Source organism: Somniosus microcephalus, chromosome 16 (genome assembly GCF_052327205.1).
Source record: "Somniosus microcephalus isolate GS21.2 chromosome 16, FLI_Smic_1.0, whole genome shotgun sequence".
Taxonomy (NCBI): domain Eukaryota; kingdom Metazoa; phylum Chordata; class Chondrichthyes; order Squaliformes; family Somniosidae; genus Somniosus; species Somniosus microcephalus.
The window spans coordinates 77,776,773-77,793,529 of record NC_141002.1 but is presented as its reverse complement, the minus strand read 5'-3'; the positions used below and the strand labels follow the sequence as shown (position 1 = coordinate 77,793,529).

The following is a 16,757-nucleotide window of genomic DNA, read 5'->3' as shown; positions in this document are numbered from 1 at the left end:
TGTAAGACGCCACGTGAGATGGCAAGATTGAGAGTGTGTCAGTGAATATGGGTAGGAGTTTATATGCAGGGTAAGTTTTAGGGAGGATTAACAACAACAACATGTATTTATATAGCATCTTCAACGTAGTAAAACTTCCCAAGGCACTTCACAGAAGAGTTAACAAGAATTTGACACCGAGCCACATAAGTAGATATTAGGATAGCTGACCAAATGCTTGAACAAAGAGGTAAGTTTTAAGGAGCATCTTAGAGGAGAGAGAGATACAGAGGCAGAGAGGTTTTGGGAGGGAATTCCAGAGCTTAGGACCTAAGCACCTGAAGGCACAGCCACCAAAGGTGAAGCGATTAAAATCAGGAATGCGCAAGCAGTCAGAATTGGAGGAGCGCAAGATCTCAAAGGCTTGTAGGGCTGGAGGAGGTTACAGCAGAGATGGGGGGCGGGGGGGGGTGTGGTGGTGAGGCTATATAGGGATTTGAAAACAAGGATGAGAATTTTAAAACTGAGGTGTTGTTGGACCAGGAGCCAATGTAGGTCAGCAAGCACAGGCGTGATGGGTGAACAGGACTTGGTGCGAGTTAGGATACAGGCAGCAGAGTTTCGGATGAGCACAAGTTTATGTAGGGTGGAAGATGGGAGGCCGCCCAGGAGAGTGTTGGAACAGTCAAGTCTAGAGGTAACAAAGGCATGGATGTGGGTTTCAGAAGCAGACGAGCTGAGGCAGAGGTGGCGTCAGGTGATGTTACGGAGGTGGAAGTAGGTGGTCTTGTTGATGGAGTTGATATGTGATCAGAAGCTCATCTCAGGGTCAAATACAACACCAAGGTTGCAAGCAGTCTGGTTCAACCTCAGACAGTTGCCAGGGAGAGGAGTGGAGTTGGTGACTAGGGAACGGTGTTTGTGACGGGGACCAAAGACAATGGCTTCAGTCTTCCCAATATTTAGTTGGAGGAAATTTCTGCTCACCCAGTACTGGATGTCAGACAAGCAGTGTGACAAATCAGAGTCAGTGGAGGTGTCGAGATAGGTGATGGTGAGGTAGAGCTGGATGTCATCAGCGTACATGTGGAACCTGATGTGTTTTTGGATGATGTTCCCGGGGGACAACATGTAGATGAGAAGTGGGGGGGGGGGGGGGGGGCGGGGGGATGCAAGGATAGACCCTAGGGGGACTCCAGAGCTAACGGCGTGGTAGTGGGAAGAGAGGTCATTGCAGATGATCCTCTGGCTACGACATAAGAAATAGTGGACTGGATAGATAAGAATGGAACGAGGCAAGGGCAGTCCCACTCATCTGGACGATGGAGGAGAGGTGTTGGAGGAAGATGGTGTGGTCAACTGTGTCAAAGGCTGCAGACAGGTCGAGAAAGATGAGGAGGGATAGTTTACCATGGTCACAGTCACATAGGGTGTCATTTGTGACTTTGATAAGGGCCATTTCAGTAATGTGGAAGGGGTGGAAACCTAATTGGAGGAATTAAAACATGGAGTTGTGGGAAAGATGGGCACAGATTTTGGAGGCCAAAACACGTTCAAGGACTTTGGAGAGGAAAGGGAGGTTGGAGATGGAGCGGTAGTTTGCAAGGACGGAGGGAGAGGAGGACAGTGGAATCAGAGGAGAGAGGGCAAGGTGAGTTGCGATGGAAATTGAAATCACTGAGGATGATTTTTGAAAGTTTAAAAAAAATATATTTAACTATAGTAGCTTGTTAAGATTCTTCACTGCATTTAAATTGGGAATCACGAAACGACAAACAAAAAGAACGTTATTTGCTTCTCTGTTGCTTACAAAGGTCACAAACATGTTACTTTGATCCCTTACCTTGTGATGCTTCAACTCTCGTTCCAAAGTGTCCTGTTCCTGTCTGATTTTCTTTTCTAGTTTAGCCTGCTGTTGCTGAACAAAGTATACAAGATTATAATCTACCTAAACAAAGATGTACTACTTTACAATTGACATAACTTAAACTTGTTATAAAACCATCTAAGGGGAAAAATTGGGTTGCTTGGCGCTTCCTGCTAGCGCCCCTGGAGGTGCTAATGGGGCACAAAGCCCCTAGCGCCCAGGCGCAGCACCGCTAACGCCTCCCGCGAAATTCAGCGGGAGGTTAGCGGCGGCAGTAGTGTATAGCGCTCCGTGGCGCTGCGCCTCCAGCGATGATGTCATCGCCGTGCGTAACGCCCCGCTCGCGTCCCGGCCGCAAACTTCAGTTGCGCCGCCTGACCTATCGCCGGACGATATGTCCGGCAGGGTCAGGGTGGCGTTTCTGCAGCCGCGGCAGCGCTAGTTAAAGGGCAGGTGTCGGGTAGCCATTTTTTTTGGACCGCCTACCAGCACCTGCTCCCTTCCAGTGGTCCAGCAGGGCCCCGGTGCTTGCAGCGCTAGCCCCCTCCCCTTTAAATCAGGGGAGGGAGACCTGCAATACCGCGGCACCGCGTGCCAACGCGCGTGGCGCTGTTGCACGTAGCGCTGTGATATTCACTGGTAGCGCCTCAAGAAGGAGGTGGAGCGCTTCCAGTAGCAGGGGTGCTAACTTTTCGGGGCACTAAAAGTAGCGCCCCAGCGAAGTTACCGAACTTTTCCCCCCGAGTGTTTTACAATTTCTCACATAATTGTAAAAGAAGTTCCCTTACAGCATGTTTGATTCCACTAGAAATACTAAACCAAGAAATTCTTCATAAACACATTTATATCACGACCAGAAGAATAGTTTAATCTCAACCTCAGAAAAGCATCAGTTTCCCTAAACAACTATCATCGTGGCCTTAATAAAGTGCAGCCAAATTTTGGGCAGTTTTACACTGTGGATTTGTACCCAGCAAGAATGAGGTTGAAAAAGAGGCCAAACTCACTTCATATGTGGTCCTTTTTGCCATCACAGAGGAGATGTCTGGGATGGATTCAAACCCAAATCCCAGAGCTGAAAGGAATGCATACACAATTCCAATTCACCATACAGCTCTTATCTCATTTGAACATAGGATTGCTAAACTGGTAACAAATCCAATTAAAAACAAAAAAAACTATGTACAAGCATTCTCAGAAATACATAGCACAGTCCCATAATGTGCAACAATGTAGAGGCTAATTTCATTTGCAACACCAAGGGGGAAATATTCGGTATCGCCCACTTTGGGGCGCTAATATCGGCCAGGCGCAAAATTTAGCGCCCAGCGCAAATTATCGCCGGCGAGGGGGAAGTTCGTCTCCAGTGCCCCCGAGGTGATTGGAGCGCTAAATCAAAAGCTACACACCTCTCTTAGGGCGTTAAAGTTGGGGAACGGGGCGCTACCTCAGAGCGCTACTCAAGCTCAGGCGATGTCAATTGCCTTGCATTCAGACAGACTGGCGCCTTCCAGTTCTTAAAGGGGAGGGGCCATCATGCTGCACAGCCTCACCCTGATCATTGCTGCGTTTGACCTGGGCCTGCAAGGAAGTGCAAATCTTCACCAAAGATTATCATGGCTGCTCAGAGGCCCAGGGAGAGAGCTCGCCGGTTTAGCGACCAGGCAGTGGTGGCTCTGGTTGTCGCTGTGGAATGCCGATGGGCAGTGCTGTTTCCAGACACTGGCAGGAGGCCATTGCCCCAGGAGTTTACAAGGATGTGGAGGGAGGTTGCCCAGCACGTTTCATTTAGGAGCCTGGTCCAAAGGACTCGCACACAATGCCACAAGAAGTTCAACGACCTCACTCGGGGGGGTCAGGGTGAGTAGATGCATGAAATACTTCTACATCCCACCATCTCAACCTCACTCTGTGCACAGACGATGTAAAGTCCCAAATCCCCAACACTCACCCAACAACTATGCCCATCTACTAAAAGTCACATCCACATCCCACACCTTGCAGACATTAACGACCATTCATCTATGGTAGGCACATCTGCAAAACACATGGCTGCACACTCACTCACACGCTGTCCTTTTTCTTGCAGGCCAAGCTTTCACATAACCGGAGGGAGCAACATTGCACAGGAGGAGGTCAGGCAGAGCTGCACCCCCTCCTCACACAGCTGGAGGAGCGAGTTCACAGACTCATCGCCAGTCATGTCGTGGGCCCTGTGGCAGTTGGATAGGTCGACCCCCTTGGGGACAGCAATGGTATGTTCATCATCTCTCTCTCCTCTCTCATACCACTTCCCCCTCCCAACACCAGCCACTTTCCATCTATATACTCTCTCCATTCCTTGCTCCCTTCCTGCCCCCTTGCCCTCACGTTAAAGCCACTCTTGTACTTTCCTGCTTTCAGATAGTGAGCCACCATCTGACCAGCCTGTCCCTCAGCCTCTCAGTGGCAGCGACGCGGGAGAGGAGGAGGAACATGAAGCTGGCGCCTCACCACCTGCATCTCCCGAGGGCGAGACATCCGATACTGGGGCCACGCACGCGATCACTGGAGGGGAGCAGGCGGTTTGGCTCTGATGTGGGTGAAGCTCCGGGACCCAGCGGGCTGTAGCAACGCCATAGAGGAAGGGAAGCTCGGGGGCCATCTCCCCGGAGGGTGAGTGCGCGCACGAGTTCTGCTGCACAGGACTCGGAGGAGGACCTCGATATCGCAGCGATGAATACTAAGGCAATGAGCATGCATACTGAGCTCATGGGTGCAATGGCAAGGATGCCCGAGAGCATGGATGCACTGGCTAGGAGCGTGGAGGAGTCCGCTGCCAGCACATCTGTCATCTGTGCGCAAATCCTTGAACCCATCCTTGCCCTGTTGCAAAGGATAGTTGAACTGCAGAGATACCGTGGGGACCCAAACCCCATGCCGCCTGTAATGGCTGAGGCGGCAGCATTGTGAGAGTGTGGTTAGGAATTAATAATTTTGTGTAGGAGTTTATTAATGAATTAATGTCTGTGTGTAGAAACTTGCTGATGAATTAATGTTTAGGAATGTATGTATGAGGATAGAGGGGCTCTCTAATATGAACTTGTGAACTGTGACCTTTGACTGCAGAAGGAATTCGTGCTGAAGACAGCATTGTTTGAACAAAGGAGGTGAGCTTGCCTTTTAAATTCCCGCTGGAAGAGATTTCATTGGACGAGGCCGGTGCTGGAGCAAGGAGAACCAATCGGAGGGTGATCATGCAGCTTGGGAACCAATCACCGGGCTCAACAGGATTGTGCACAAGGAACCCATGCTCCAAAGACTGAACAAAAGAAGCCAGCCGAGTGCTGGACAGACACAGCAGAGAAAGGAGAAGCAAGAAACAGGGAGCTGGAAAGAACAGGGAATCATCACTATGCACCCAAGTTGAATCAGCGCGCTCCGCCGTCCAAAGTTATATACAGGAAGTAAAGCCTGTTTGAGCTAGTTAATTGCTGCCTAGTTTTGTTAAGATATCTATATATATAAAGCGATCGATCTGTCTGTCTGTCATTCCGTCCGTCTGTCTGTCTGTATTGTATAAACTCGAAAGTTATATAGCGTACCTACACGTGTGTTACATCGAAAGAAAGCTTACGATTCCAGAACCGTCATAAGCGTATTTACGTTTCGGCCAGACAAAAATTGCGCCCGCGGTATCCAAAAACCGTTCAACATTCCGCTCATTATCCGCTCATTAGCATCGAGTGACGTCGAGGTCGGCCAATCGTACGGTTGAGCAACCCGACGGTCGACCAATCGCTGCGTGGCGGGGGCGGGTTCCTGGCGCGTGCGGGTGGGCCCTCCTACAGTCGAGTGATGGGACGATTGACCAATCCTACGCTTCGGTGACCTGACGGTCCACCAATCGGTGCGTGTGTGGGCAGGCCTTATCGTTCTGAACCGAGGTGAGTCGCCGCCATCTTGATTCCAAACTTTTCGTTTCTTTTTCCCGCTTTCTGCGTGTTTCTTTTCAAATCTACATTTCCAGCAAAAAAAAAGTTGCTTTTAAAAGACAAATTGTTTTTAAAAAAAGTTAATTAATTTGTAAATCTTTTGTCTAACCTCTATAATTTTCCTACCTTTCACCGTTTTTCCAGGCCTCAAAGCCTGGGCGTCTGTTGACCAGCCACGCCCGAGCTAGGCGCCTCCCGTCGCGATCGACAAAAGGCCAGCGATCGCTGCCATCTTTGTGAAGGCTGGAGGGGGCGGGCCTGAGCCGAGCGTCGCCGCCGCCGCCATCTTAGTAAAGGCGGGCGGGGCGGGAGTCAGCGTCCGTGTCATCTTCCGCCTGGAGCGCGACTTGAGTCCAGCCGGGCCTCACACGGTAGGTTGCGCAGCGGCGTCTCTCTGGTCTTGAAGCCGGCTCGGGCGGGGCTCGGGAAGGCAGAGCTCGGGTGGGCGCGCGCGCGGGGCTCGGGAGAGTGCAGCGGGAGGGCGGGGCTCCGGAGAGCGGGAGGGCGGGGCTCCAGAGAGCTGGAGGGCGGGGCTCCGGAGGCCGGTGCTCGGGACTCGGGCTGAGCCATGTCAGTGCGTGGGGCGGCACGGAGCTCCGCGGAGCCATCGGGTCTGCTAGCTCCCCCCCTCCCTTTCTCCCCTCACACCGCCCCCTCTCCCCATCCTCCCCCCTCCCCTCCCCCCTCTCTCTCCCCCCACCCCTCCCCCATTACCCCCACCCCTCCCCCTCCCCTCCTTCCCCCCTTCCCCCCTCTCCTACCCCCTCCCCCTCCTCCCTCTCCCTCCACCCCCTTCCCTCCTTCCCCCCTCTCCTACCCCCTCCCCCTCCCCTTCCCCCCCTCCCTCTACCCCCTTCCCTCCTTCCCCCCTCTCCTACCCCCTCCCCCTCCCATTCCCCCCCTCCCTCTCCCTCCACCCCCTTCCCTCCCAGTCTCTCTCTCTCTTCCCCCGTCGCTCTCTCTCTTCCCCCCAGTCGCTCTCTCTCTTCCCCCCAGTCGCTCGCTCTCCCTCCCCCCCAGTCGCTCGCTCTCTCTCCCCCCCAGTCGCTCGCTCTCTCTCTCTTCCCTCCAGTCGCTTGCTCTCTCTCTCTTCCCTCCAGTCGCTTGCTCTCTCTCTCTCTCTCTCTCTCTCTTCCCCCCCAGCGCTCGCTCTCTCTCTCTCTCTCTCTCTCTCTTCCCCCCAGCGCTCGCTCTCTCTCTCTCTCCCCCCCAGTCGCTCGCTCTCTCTCTTCCCCCCAGTCGCTCGCTCTCTCTCTCTCTCTTCCTCCCAGTCGCTCTCTCTCTCTCTTCCAACAACAACATTCCCTCAAAAATCCCCTCGGCACCGCCGGGCACTTCAGCTTCTATATATATAAAAGGATACATCTGTCTGTCTGTCATTCCGTCTGTCTGTCTGTATTGTATAAACTCGAAAGTTATAGAGTGTACCTACACGTGTGTTACATCGAAAGAAAGCTTACATTCCAGAACCGTCATAAGCGTATTTACATTTCGGCGAGACCAAAATTGCGCCCGCGGTATCCAAAAAACGTTCAACATTCCGCTCATTATCCGCTCATTAGCATCAAGTGACGTCGAGGTCGACCAATCGTACGGTCGAGCGACCCGACGGTCGACCAATCGCAGCGTGGCGGGGGGGCGGGTACCTGCCGCGTGCGGGCGGACCCTCCTAGAGTCGAGTGACGGGACGATTGGCCAATCCTACGCTTCGGTGACATAACGGTCCACCAATCGGTGCGTGTGTGGGCGGGCCTTATCATTCTGAACCGAGGTGAGTCGCCGCCATCTTGATTCCAAACTTTTCATTTCTTTTTCCTGCTTTCTGCGTCTTTAAAAAAAAAAGTTGCTTTTAAAACACATATTGTTTTTTAAAAAAGTTAATTACTTTCTAAATCTTTTATCTAATCTCATTAATTTTCCTACCTTTCCCCGTTTTTGCAGGTAGGCCTCGAAGCCTGGGCGTCTGTTGCCAGCCATGCTGGACCCTAGGCAATTGTTTTGTAGCAAGCTCCTCCCACCCCTCACCCCCCACCCCCCCCGCTGGGCCCGATTCCGAACCAGCGGCCAGCCATCTTGGTAAAGGCTGGCTGGGCTCACTGCAACCTCCTCGCGCTTCATTCGGGGGGGGGGGGCAGGGCTCGGGAGGGGAGGGCTCGCCAGCCGCAATCGGCCGCTCAGGCCCAGGCCCGGAGATCGGGAGGCGGAGAGGGGAGGAGGGTTACCAAGGCAACCGGGCCCGGCCAGCCGCAATCGGCCGTCTCAGGCCCGGTCTCGGGAGGGCGGGGCTCGGGCTCACCGGGGCGCTGCGCTCGGCATGTCAGTGCGTGGGGCGGCACGGAGCTCAGCGGAGTCATCGCCGGCAGTGGGGAGAGGGTCTGCTGGCTCCCCCACTCCCTTTCTCCCCCCCTCCTTCCCCCACCTCCTCCACCCCTCCCCTCCCCCCCCACCCCTCCCCTCTCCCACTCCCCTTCTCCCCCCTCCCCCCCTCCCCCTTGTCACGCTCTCTCTCCCCTCCTCTTCCCCTTCCCCCCAGTCGCTCTCTCTCTTCCCCCCCCCAGTCGCCCTCTCCCTTCCCCCCCCCAGTCGCCCTCTCTCTTCCCCCCCCCAGTCGCCCTCTCTCTTCCCCCCCCAGTCGCCCTCTCTCTTCCCCCCCAGTCGCTCTCTCTCTTCCCCCCCAGTCGCTCTCTCTCTTCCCCCCCAGTCGCTCTCTCTCTTCCCCCCCAGTCGCTTTCTCTCTTCCCCCCCAGTCGCTCTCTCTTCCCCCCCAGTCGCTCGCTCTCTCCCCCACAGTCGCTCTCTCCCCCACAGTCGCTCTCTCCCCCCCGTCTCTCTCTTCTCCCCCCAGTCTCTCTCTCGATCCCCAGGCCTCTCTCCCCCCCCAGTCTCTCTCTCTCTCTCTTTCCCTCTCCTTCCCACACAGGCAGACAGACAGACAAACTCATTTATATATATAAAAATTATTTCTACTTTTTTCATAACAACATGCCCTCAAAAAACCCTCGGCACCGCCTGGCACTCCAGCTAGTACATATATATTTGTATGTTTAACAAACTTTTCCGACTTGTCATAAATCAGTGATCTTGTCGTCAATTTAAGCCGGGCCAAAAGAACTAAAAATCTCTTACAGCATCTGTTGCAGCACAGGCCGAGGCAATGCAATGGCTCAGTGCTGGAATTGAGTCATTGGTTGGTGCGATCCAATCTCAGACTGCTCTCATGCAGTCTCAGATTGATGCCACACAAGCGCTGGCTGCTGCCATCGTAGCTGGGTCGACCACTGCCCACCGGGGATCTCACGGTGCCGCAGCAGGCCAGCAATCTGTGCTCCGGATGCTGAGGTTCTGCCCCGGATGAGTGGCAGTGTGTCAGTCGAGCAGGAAAGTGCAGTCCTCTCTCAGGATGACAGCATTCCTGCTGCCACCACTGCCACTCCGCCATTGCACTTGCCACAGCCTGTAACCCAGCCAGCCCAGACTGCTGCCGCCCATGCAGAGTTGGTGCAGTCTGCAGCCGGGGCCCTCCAGGCCCAGAGCTCGTCGAGGGCGTCCTTCAAGGCCAACTGCAGTCTCTGGCTCAGAGATTCAGCAGCCTTCTGCCAGCCTTGCTGCAGCCACTGGAGCCACATTACAGAGGGGCAGTAGGGTGGGAAGGGGGATGTGTGAAAGGGAGGGAGATCACTCTCGAAGGGCGAATAAGTAAAATTTCTCTAACGTATGGGGGGAATGTTTGTCCCAAAGCTGAATGTGTATGTAAATATATTGTTCACTCTGTTTAGACTTATTTTGATGTGTTAAGAACCAGTTTTGTTTGTTAATGAATTGTTGTGTTTGTTTATTATTGGTTGTGCTTATAAGGCACAGTTGGTCAGAAAAATATTTTTTTTTATTGAAACATTACAAATATCCTCATGTTACTCATTGGCGTTCTGCCCGGCAATAGGAGCTGCGGGATGGCTGTAATGATGTTGATCTCAAAAGCCATCTTCTCTGTCATTCATCAGAAGCGGTGTTTTATGAGGCGCTCACGAACGGCCCTTGCAGAAGCAACATTGAGCGCCTCCCTCCCACGTTGTTACTGCTCATCCTCCTCTTCATCCTCCTCCTCCGCCTCTCCCTCCTCCTGAGGTGGTACACCAATCCCTGGTGGCAATGGCTAGGACCTCAGAATTGCGAGGTTGTGTAGCATGCAGCACACAATGAAAACCGATACTCGATCAGGGGAGTACTGCAGGGCTCCTCCAGAGTGGTTAAGACACCGGAACCATTGCTTCAGCACGCCGATCGTCTGCTCAATGAGGTTCCTGATGGTGCTATGGCTCTCATTGTATACGAGCTCAGCAGGAGTGTTGGGGTTACAGAGCTGTGTCATCAGCCAGGTGCAGAATGGATAACCCTTGTCCCAGAGGAGCCAGCCACAAGGTTAACGCAGTGGTTGGAACAAGTCTGGGGCACCAGTCTGGCGTAGGATGAATGCATTGTGGCTGCTGCCAGGATAGCGGGCATTGACGGTGAGGATACGCTGTCTGTGGTCGCAAACCAACTGGATGTTGAGAGAGTGGAAGCCTATGCAGTTGTGGAAAACCTCTGCATTTTCATGAGGTGCCCGCAATGCCACGTGCGTGCAGTCAATAATGCCCTGAACCATGGGGAAGCCCACTATCCTACCAAAACCACATGCGTGTTCACACTGTTTGTCTCGGGTCATGGGAAATGAGATGTACTCCATTCTCCTTTTGTATAGAGCATTTGTGACCTCCCGGATGCAACAATGGATGGTGAACTGGGAGATGTTCACAATATCCCCTGTTGAAGCCTGGAAGGAGCCACAGGCGCAGAAATTGAGAGCCACTGTCACTTTCACTGTCACCGACAGAGACGTCCTGGTCCGGAGCCGAGGCTGGAGCTCTGGCTGCAGGAGTGTCTTCTAAAACACTGCTCCTCGGACAGATGGATAAAGAGAATTGCTCCTGAAATACCCTGGGAGGGTAAGGTCTCCTGTGCAGAGCCCTGTTGGCCCTCCTCCCTCTGGCCACGTTTTCCACTCTCCCTTTCCACCTCCGCTGCCTCCGACAGTGAAGCTGGAGGACGAGGCCCCGTGCTAGTATAGCCCCCATTCAATCTTCTAAATGTGGTAGTAATAAAGCTAACAGAAATGTGAACCTGAAAAATCTTGCTGAAGAACAAAACTCCTTGCAGGACAGCGTTAAATGTCTCCAGACGCTGCTCTCCCTCTCTCAACCTGCGTATGCAGAATATTTTGCTGACAGGAAAAAGCAGGAATTGCACGCCTTTAAATAGCGCTCCCCCAGCTCCCAGCCGACTGCAATACATCCCCCTCTACCGGTCATTCCTAGTGCCAGGCGCTGAGGCAGGGGGGCGAGAATCAATTTCCGGTCCGGGGCGCTATGCGCTTCGATGATGTCACGATCTCCGGGCACAGGAGATCGTGGCGGTAGTGTTTACCGCCACCGCAAAGTCAATTGTCAATTTCACGGGCGGCACTAAAATCGCCGCGCTCTGGCGGTAAGTCGTTAGCACCCCATTAGCGCCCCCGGAGGCGCTAACAGGAGGCAGTAACCAAACAAATTTCCCCCCCCAAAATTCAAATGCAAAGTTATATGTAACTGCTCTATCAGATGAAAAGAAATTGATACACCAAAATAAGCTTATATAAAATGCCAACTGTATTAATTCATTTCAAAATATGGGTGACCTAAATCTAGAAACAACAAAAAAAATGTTTATTTATCACCAAATGTGTCCTCTCAAAAGTGTTGACTTCTTGCTGGGGAACTGGTCCAATACCTCGCGCAAGTGGCACTTGTTCATGGATGTGCCTCGATGGGAAGTGTCAATTGTTTCACACACACACATATGCACACTCCCAGCAGAGGTCACCAAGGAGTGAGAACCCTAGCGGATTTTTCCCCATCCAGTATCCAGAGGTGTTGAGACAATTTGTAGCATCCTTAACTCTGCTCTACCTACATCAACTAACTCCACACAGATCAAATTTCTGACTTGCCTGGACTGCATAGCTGAGTTACTCACTGTCTTCAGTCTTCACACAAGTCTTCAGATGAGCTGAAGCAATAAGGCATAATCCTTAGAGCACTGACAAATCTAGAAAAATTCTCATCTCCCTGAGTGGACTCACCTTAATGTAATAGCAAGAAAGCTACTGTCGACTGCGACCATGACTGGCCGAATTAACCATAATGCACAGCTGGCCATTTCATTTGTGATCCTCAAATCCATTGTTAATTCCTGATAACGTTCCTATCCTTGCCACAAGAGATCTAAAAGAGCATTGTTTCACTCAAGCCTAGCTCTCTGGTATACAGTTGAGGCTCAATCCTGCCCTGTGTGCCCAGCCTCTGACTACCACCCGATTCCTGCCCATGTTTCCAATTTTTAACTTCTATCTACTCCTTTACCGATTCAGCAACTCTCCAGCCTGACCTTCACATGCTGCTGGCTCCACCATGCTTTGCAAGTGCATTTCAACAGCCAAAAATGAGTTAAAGTTGCAACTGTAGTACAAAGTACACAGATGACTGCTCTATACAGAAAAACTCCTACTAGCTTGCATAAGCTACTGTTCTGGGCCAGGAAGTATGGCTGTTATAGACAGGTCCTTGCTTTGTAAGAGGTAACCATGAGTACAGGTTCCAAATTACAACTGTATGCTGTGGAGTTACAGCGTGTGACTTTTCTCCTGGACAGGTTCCCCACCCGGAAATCAGTCTGATTGACAGGCTTGGCTTCCAGTCACACGGGGTGGACTCCGGAGCAGGTAGGTTTGATTCCCTAACCCGGGGGGTGTGGGGTATGATGGGGGGGCGGGTGTGGAGGGGAGCTTGGGGAGCCGGGAGGAAGCACTCCTGCTCCTCCTGGCCCACAAGCAGTGCGCGAAGGCATTTACCTTCTTCCCGAAGCTGTCCTTGCCTCCCTTCAGCTGCTGGGTTTGCAGAGGCTGCCAGCCTTATTAAAATATTTAAATTACCAACCCGCCTCCAGGGAGCAGGTTGGCTGCCCACCCCTTGTCCTGCCTCCCATAAACCCGGAAGTGGGCAGGTTGGGGTCGGGTTTCAGATTTAAAAAATTTTAAACATCTGTGCTGTCCCCAACCCACCTGTTTTTGGCTGTTAAAATTCAGCCCTTTACTTCTGTTTGATGTCTCCCCTTTTCCCATTCCCCTTCATCCCAATTGTATCTCTATTTTATGTTTATTATTTCAACTTTACTTTACTTCTATTTAATACAACCTAACATATTTTTTCTTTTAAGGAGAAAAAGATAAAAGTGTAGAATAGTTCCTTAGGGGGAAAAATTTGGTTGCTTAGCGCCTCCCGTTAGTGCATTAAGAGGGCACTAATGGGGCGCAAACCAACTAGCGCCGGTGCGCGGCGATGTTTGCGCCGCTCGCGAAATTGACCAGACATTTTGCAGCGACGCTAAACACTACCGCCATGATCTCCTGCACCCGCAGATCGTGACGTCAGTCGAGCGTGCAATGCCCCGGTAACGCCCTGGACCGGATATGGAGTGGCGCCCCCTGCCTTACCGCCTGACGCTAGCAACGACAGGTTGAGGGGAGCGTTTTGCCGTCGGGAAGGGACTGGGGGAGGGCTAGTTAAAGGCGACCGCTTCCTGACTTTTCTTGTCAGCGACATTGTTGCACCACGCATTCTGAGTGAGAGAGAGACTTCTGAAGAGATTCAACACTGTGTGAAGGAGTTTTAGGTACTAAGCAGCACTTTGCAGGTTCATTTTGATTTGACCTTCTTTGCATCGATTTAGAAGAGACTTTGGGGGCTGCACTCTGAGCTCTTTCCCTGGGCCTCTCCATTGTTCTTTCCAGCAGAATTGATGTACAGGTCTCTCCAGGCCAAGATTCAAGGCTGCAATGAGCAGGATGTGGATGGAGAGCAAGATCGACCCTCCCCTTTAAGAACTGGCCGGCGCCAGTGTATCTGTGTTCCATTGCTGACTGACATCACATGAGCTTCGCCAGCGCTCTGAGGCAGCACCTCGCTCCTCAGTGTTAGCACCTTAAGAGAGGTGTGTTGCGCCTGATTTAGCGCTCCAATCACCTCCAGGGGCGATAGAAGCCAAGTTTGCAGTCGGAGGCGATAATTAGCGCCAGGCGCTAAACTTTGCGCCCGGCCGATAATTGCGCCCCAAACGGAGCGATACCGAATTTCTCCCCCTTACTCTTTATCCAGTGGCTCCGGAGTCCTACCATTTAGAGCCCTGATCAGCATTAAAAAAACATTGCCCTCTGAATAGCTGGCAGGTGGCTGCAAAAACTGTTTTTCAGCCAGTTCATTCCGCAAACTCTTGGGAGTGACCCTGGTCATATCATAGACAATTTTTGACACAAATTTCTAGCATCAGATAGAGGCCCCTACTAATTCTCTCATCTGCAGCACTGCAGCACCGGAAGGTTAAAGTGAAACAAGAAAAAAAGCATTAGGAGTAACAATTATGCTACCGGTAATGTAACATCAGCCCTTTAAACTCAGTGTGACTCTTACCTGCCTCTCCTCTGTTAGTTTGTCTAGATTTTCTTCAAATTGCCGCTGTCTACTCTTGGCTCTTTCCTCTTCCTCCTTCACTTGCTTCTTCTCTCGTTCCCTCTGTTCCATCAGCTCTGCCAGCTTTGTTTTCTGCAGTTCCTTTTGTTCTATCTCCCATTGCTGCAGTGTCAGCCAGCATCTCTCCTCCACCTCTTTGCACTCACAAGTTATAGCATCTTCATCATCTAAAGAAAAATAAATGAATATTTATCAGAGTTTTGTTTTTCTCTGCTCAATTTTATTCCAGAATGCAAACACAAGTCTAATTTACAGCCAATTCTCTTCAGGCAAAGATCTCAGAATAACAGGATATTCTGGTTGTTGAGAATTTATCTTTGAATGTTTATTTTCACAGTATCAATAGAGTCAGTTGATGAAGGCCCTTAGTCAATCTGATCTCATTCTCTTATCTTTACCATGCAACAGTTATTTCTACAACTAAAAAGAAAAAACTGCAAATACTAGAAATCTGTAACAAAAATTAAAATGCTGGAAAGACACAGCAGGCTTGCCTATAAGGAGAAAAGATGGGTCAACAGTTTGGGTGTAGATTTTTGCCAGATGTGGAAACCGGTAGATAAATGAGCCCCTTAAATAGGACTGAACAAACAAAAATTGAGGGCAAGGGGGAAAAAAATATCAAAAATACCAACTCCTGTCACACAGAGAAATAAATGGGTTATATGGGCAGTAAAAAGTTGTTTGGAAAGAGATTAAAACTGGTAGGTAAAAAAAATCCTCTCAATGGGGCAATTAAAAGGCATAATTTTATTAATGCCCTCTGCCACTGTGACAATTTCACATTCTCTGGCTCCAATCATCTGTCTTTTTTAACCATGGACATACAACAAGTGATATTGTGTTAAATCTCATGTGGTGCATTTGGACTTCCAGAAAACCTCTCTCGAAGTTTCTCACAATAGGCTATTGCATAAATTCAAAACAGTGGAAGTACAAAACCTGAAGAAATTAACTGAAAGAAAGGAAGCAACAGGTATTGGTTCGTGGAGTGATGTGTGTGTGTGTGTGTGTGTGAGTGTGAGAGAGAGAGAGAGGTAAGGGTGGGTGCGGGATGGAGTACCGAATGGCGTACCTTGAGGCCTTGTGCTAGGAACCCCTCTGGTTCTAATTTACATCAATGAATTGCACTTAAAAAGTCAATGCAAAGAGCTCAGGTTTTCAGATTATACCAAGCTGGTGGAGGTGGGAGGAGAGAAAGTTGTGTTAGGGAAGCAGCCACAGAGAACTACAGAAGGAGTTACAGTAGATAAAGTCTGTAAATGGGCAGAAAATAGCAGATGAATTTTAATACTGATGTGAGTTGATTTCCTGTAGTGTTGCATTGGGGGAGTCAAGACTAAGTGTAGTCTTCAGGTAAAGTGGAATTAGATGACAGAAAATAATTGGACCAGGGTACACAGACGTAATTCGGTCCTCATTTTACAGTCATACACTCTTCCTTATTTTTGTATAATATTTGATTTGCTATTATTTATCGTTAAATAGCAAAACTTACAGCAATTTGAGAATCAGACAAATACAGTCGGTTGTGGCATAGGAGTTTCTCTGCAGTACAGGTACACTATCCCTTATCCGAAAGCTTTGGGACCAGCTGAGTTTCGGTTTTCGGAATTTTTCGGATTTCAGAAGGTATTATTATAAGACTGGGAAATTTGTATTTAATATAAATTTTAAAAGTTCAGGCTACCTCTTGCGACTGTTTTGTGTCTCATTCCCCTTCCTGCTTCTCTGGAAAGCCGGATATCGGTTGACTCCTACTAAGCTGGCCTACAAATCAGGTCGGGTGGGGTGGGGGGGGGGGGGGGAGAAAAGACTATCGGACGGGCCGCGGTTCAGGTCGGGGTCGGGGGGGGGGGGGGTTCCGGGGGGGGGGGAAAAGAATATCGGACGGGCCGCGGTTCGGGTCGGGTCGGGAGAAAAGAATATCGGACGGGTCGGGGGTCAGGTCGGGTCGGGTCGGGGGGGGGGGGGGGGGGAGAAAAGAATATCTGACGGGCCGCGGGTCAGGTCGGGTTCGGGGGAGAAAAGAATATCAGACGGGCTGCTGCAGCTATCGGACCGGCTGCTGTATTGTTGGGTTCACTCTCCTGGTACCTCCTTCACACTGCCCGGCTCGGCCTGCAATCTCCTACCCAGGAGGGAACTCTGTGACCCTCTGCCCTGCTCAGCGTAAGTCGTGCGCCACTCTGGTCATGTCGTGCGCACGACTTACGCTGAACGAAAAAACTTTCGGTTTTTAGAGGTTTTCGGTTTTCGGAAGTTCGGATAAAGGATAGTCTACCTGTATAAACTTATGAGGTGGGACACACAAAACTGAGGTACTACAGTGCTACC

General features: G+C 51.0%; 1 protein-coding gene across 5 annotated transcripts in view; it reads right to left on the bottom strand.

The window, feature by feature from the left end:
- Window positions 1-16,757, bottom strand: part of lrriq1 (leucine-rich repeats and IQ motif containing 1) — a 223,927-nt gene that overhangs the window by 159,540 nt on the left and 47,630 nt on the right. For 4 of the 5 annotated variants that reach the window (XM_086009304.1, XM_086009305.1, XM_086009307.1 and 1 more), the window contains 2 exons: window positions 14,361-14,587; window positions 1,823-1,897 (listed from right to left, as the gene is read on the bottom strand). In XM_086009304.1, coding sequence (XP_085865430.1) covers window positions 1,823-1,897; window positions 14,361-14,587 — 302 coding nt within the window. Of the gene's footprint in view, window positions 1-1,822; window positions 1,898-2,853; window positions 2,919-14,360; window positions 14,588-16,757 lie in introns of those variants that run through there. The other variant, XM_086009308.1, reaches the window with a different exon arrangement.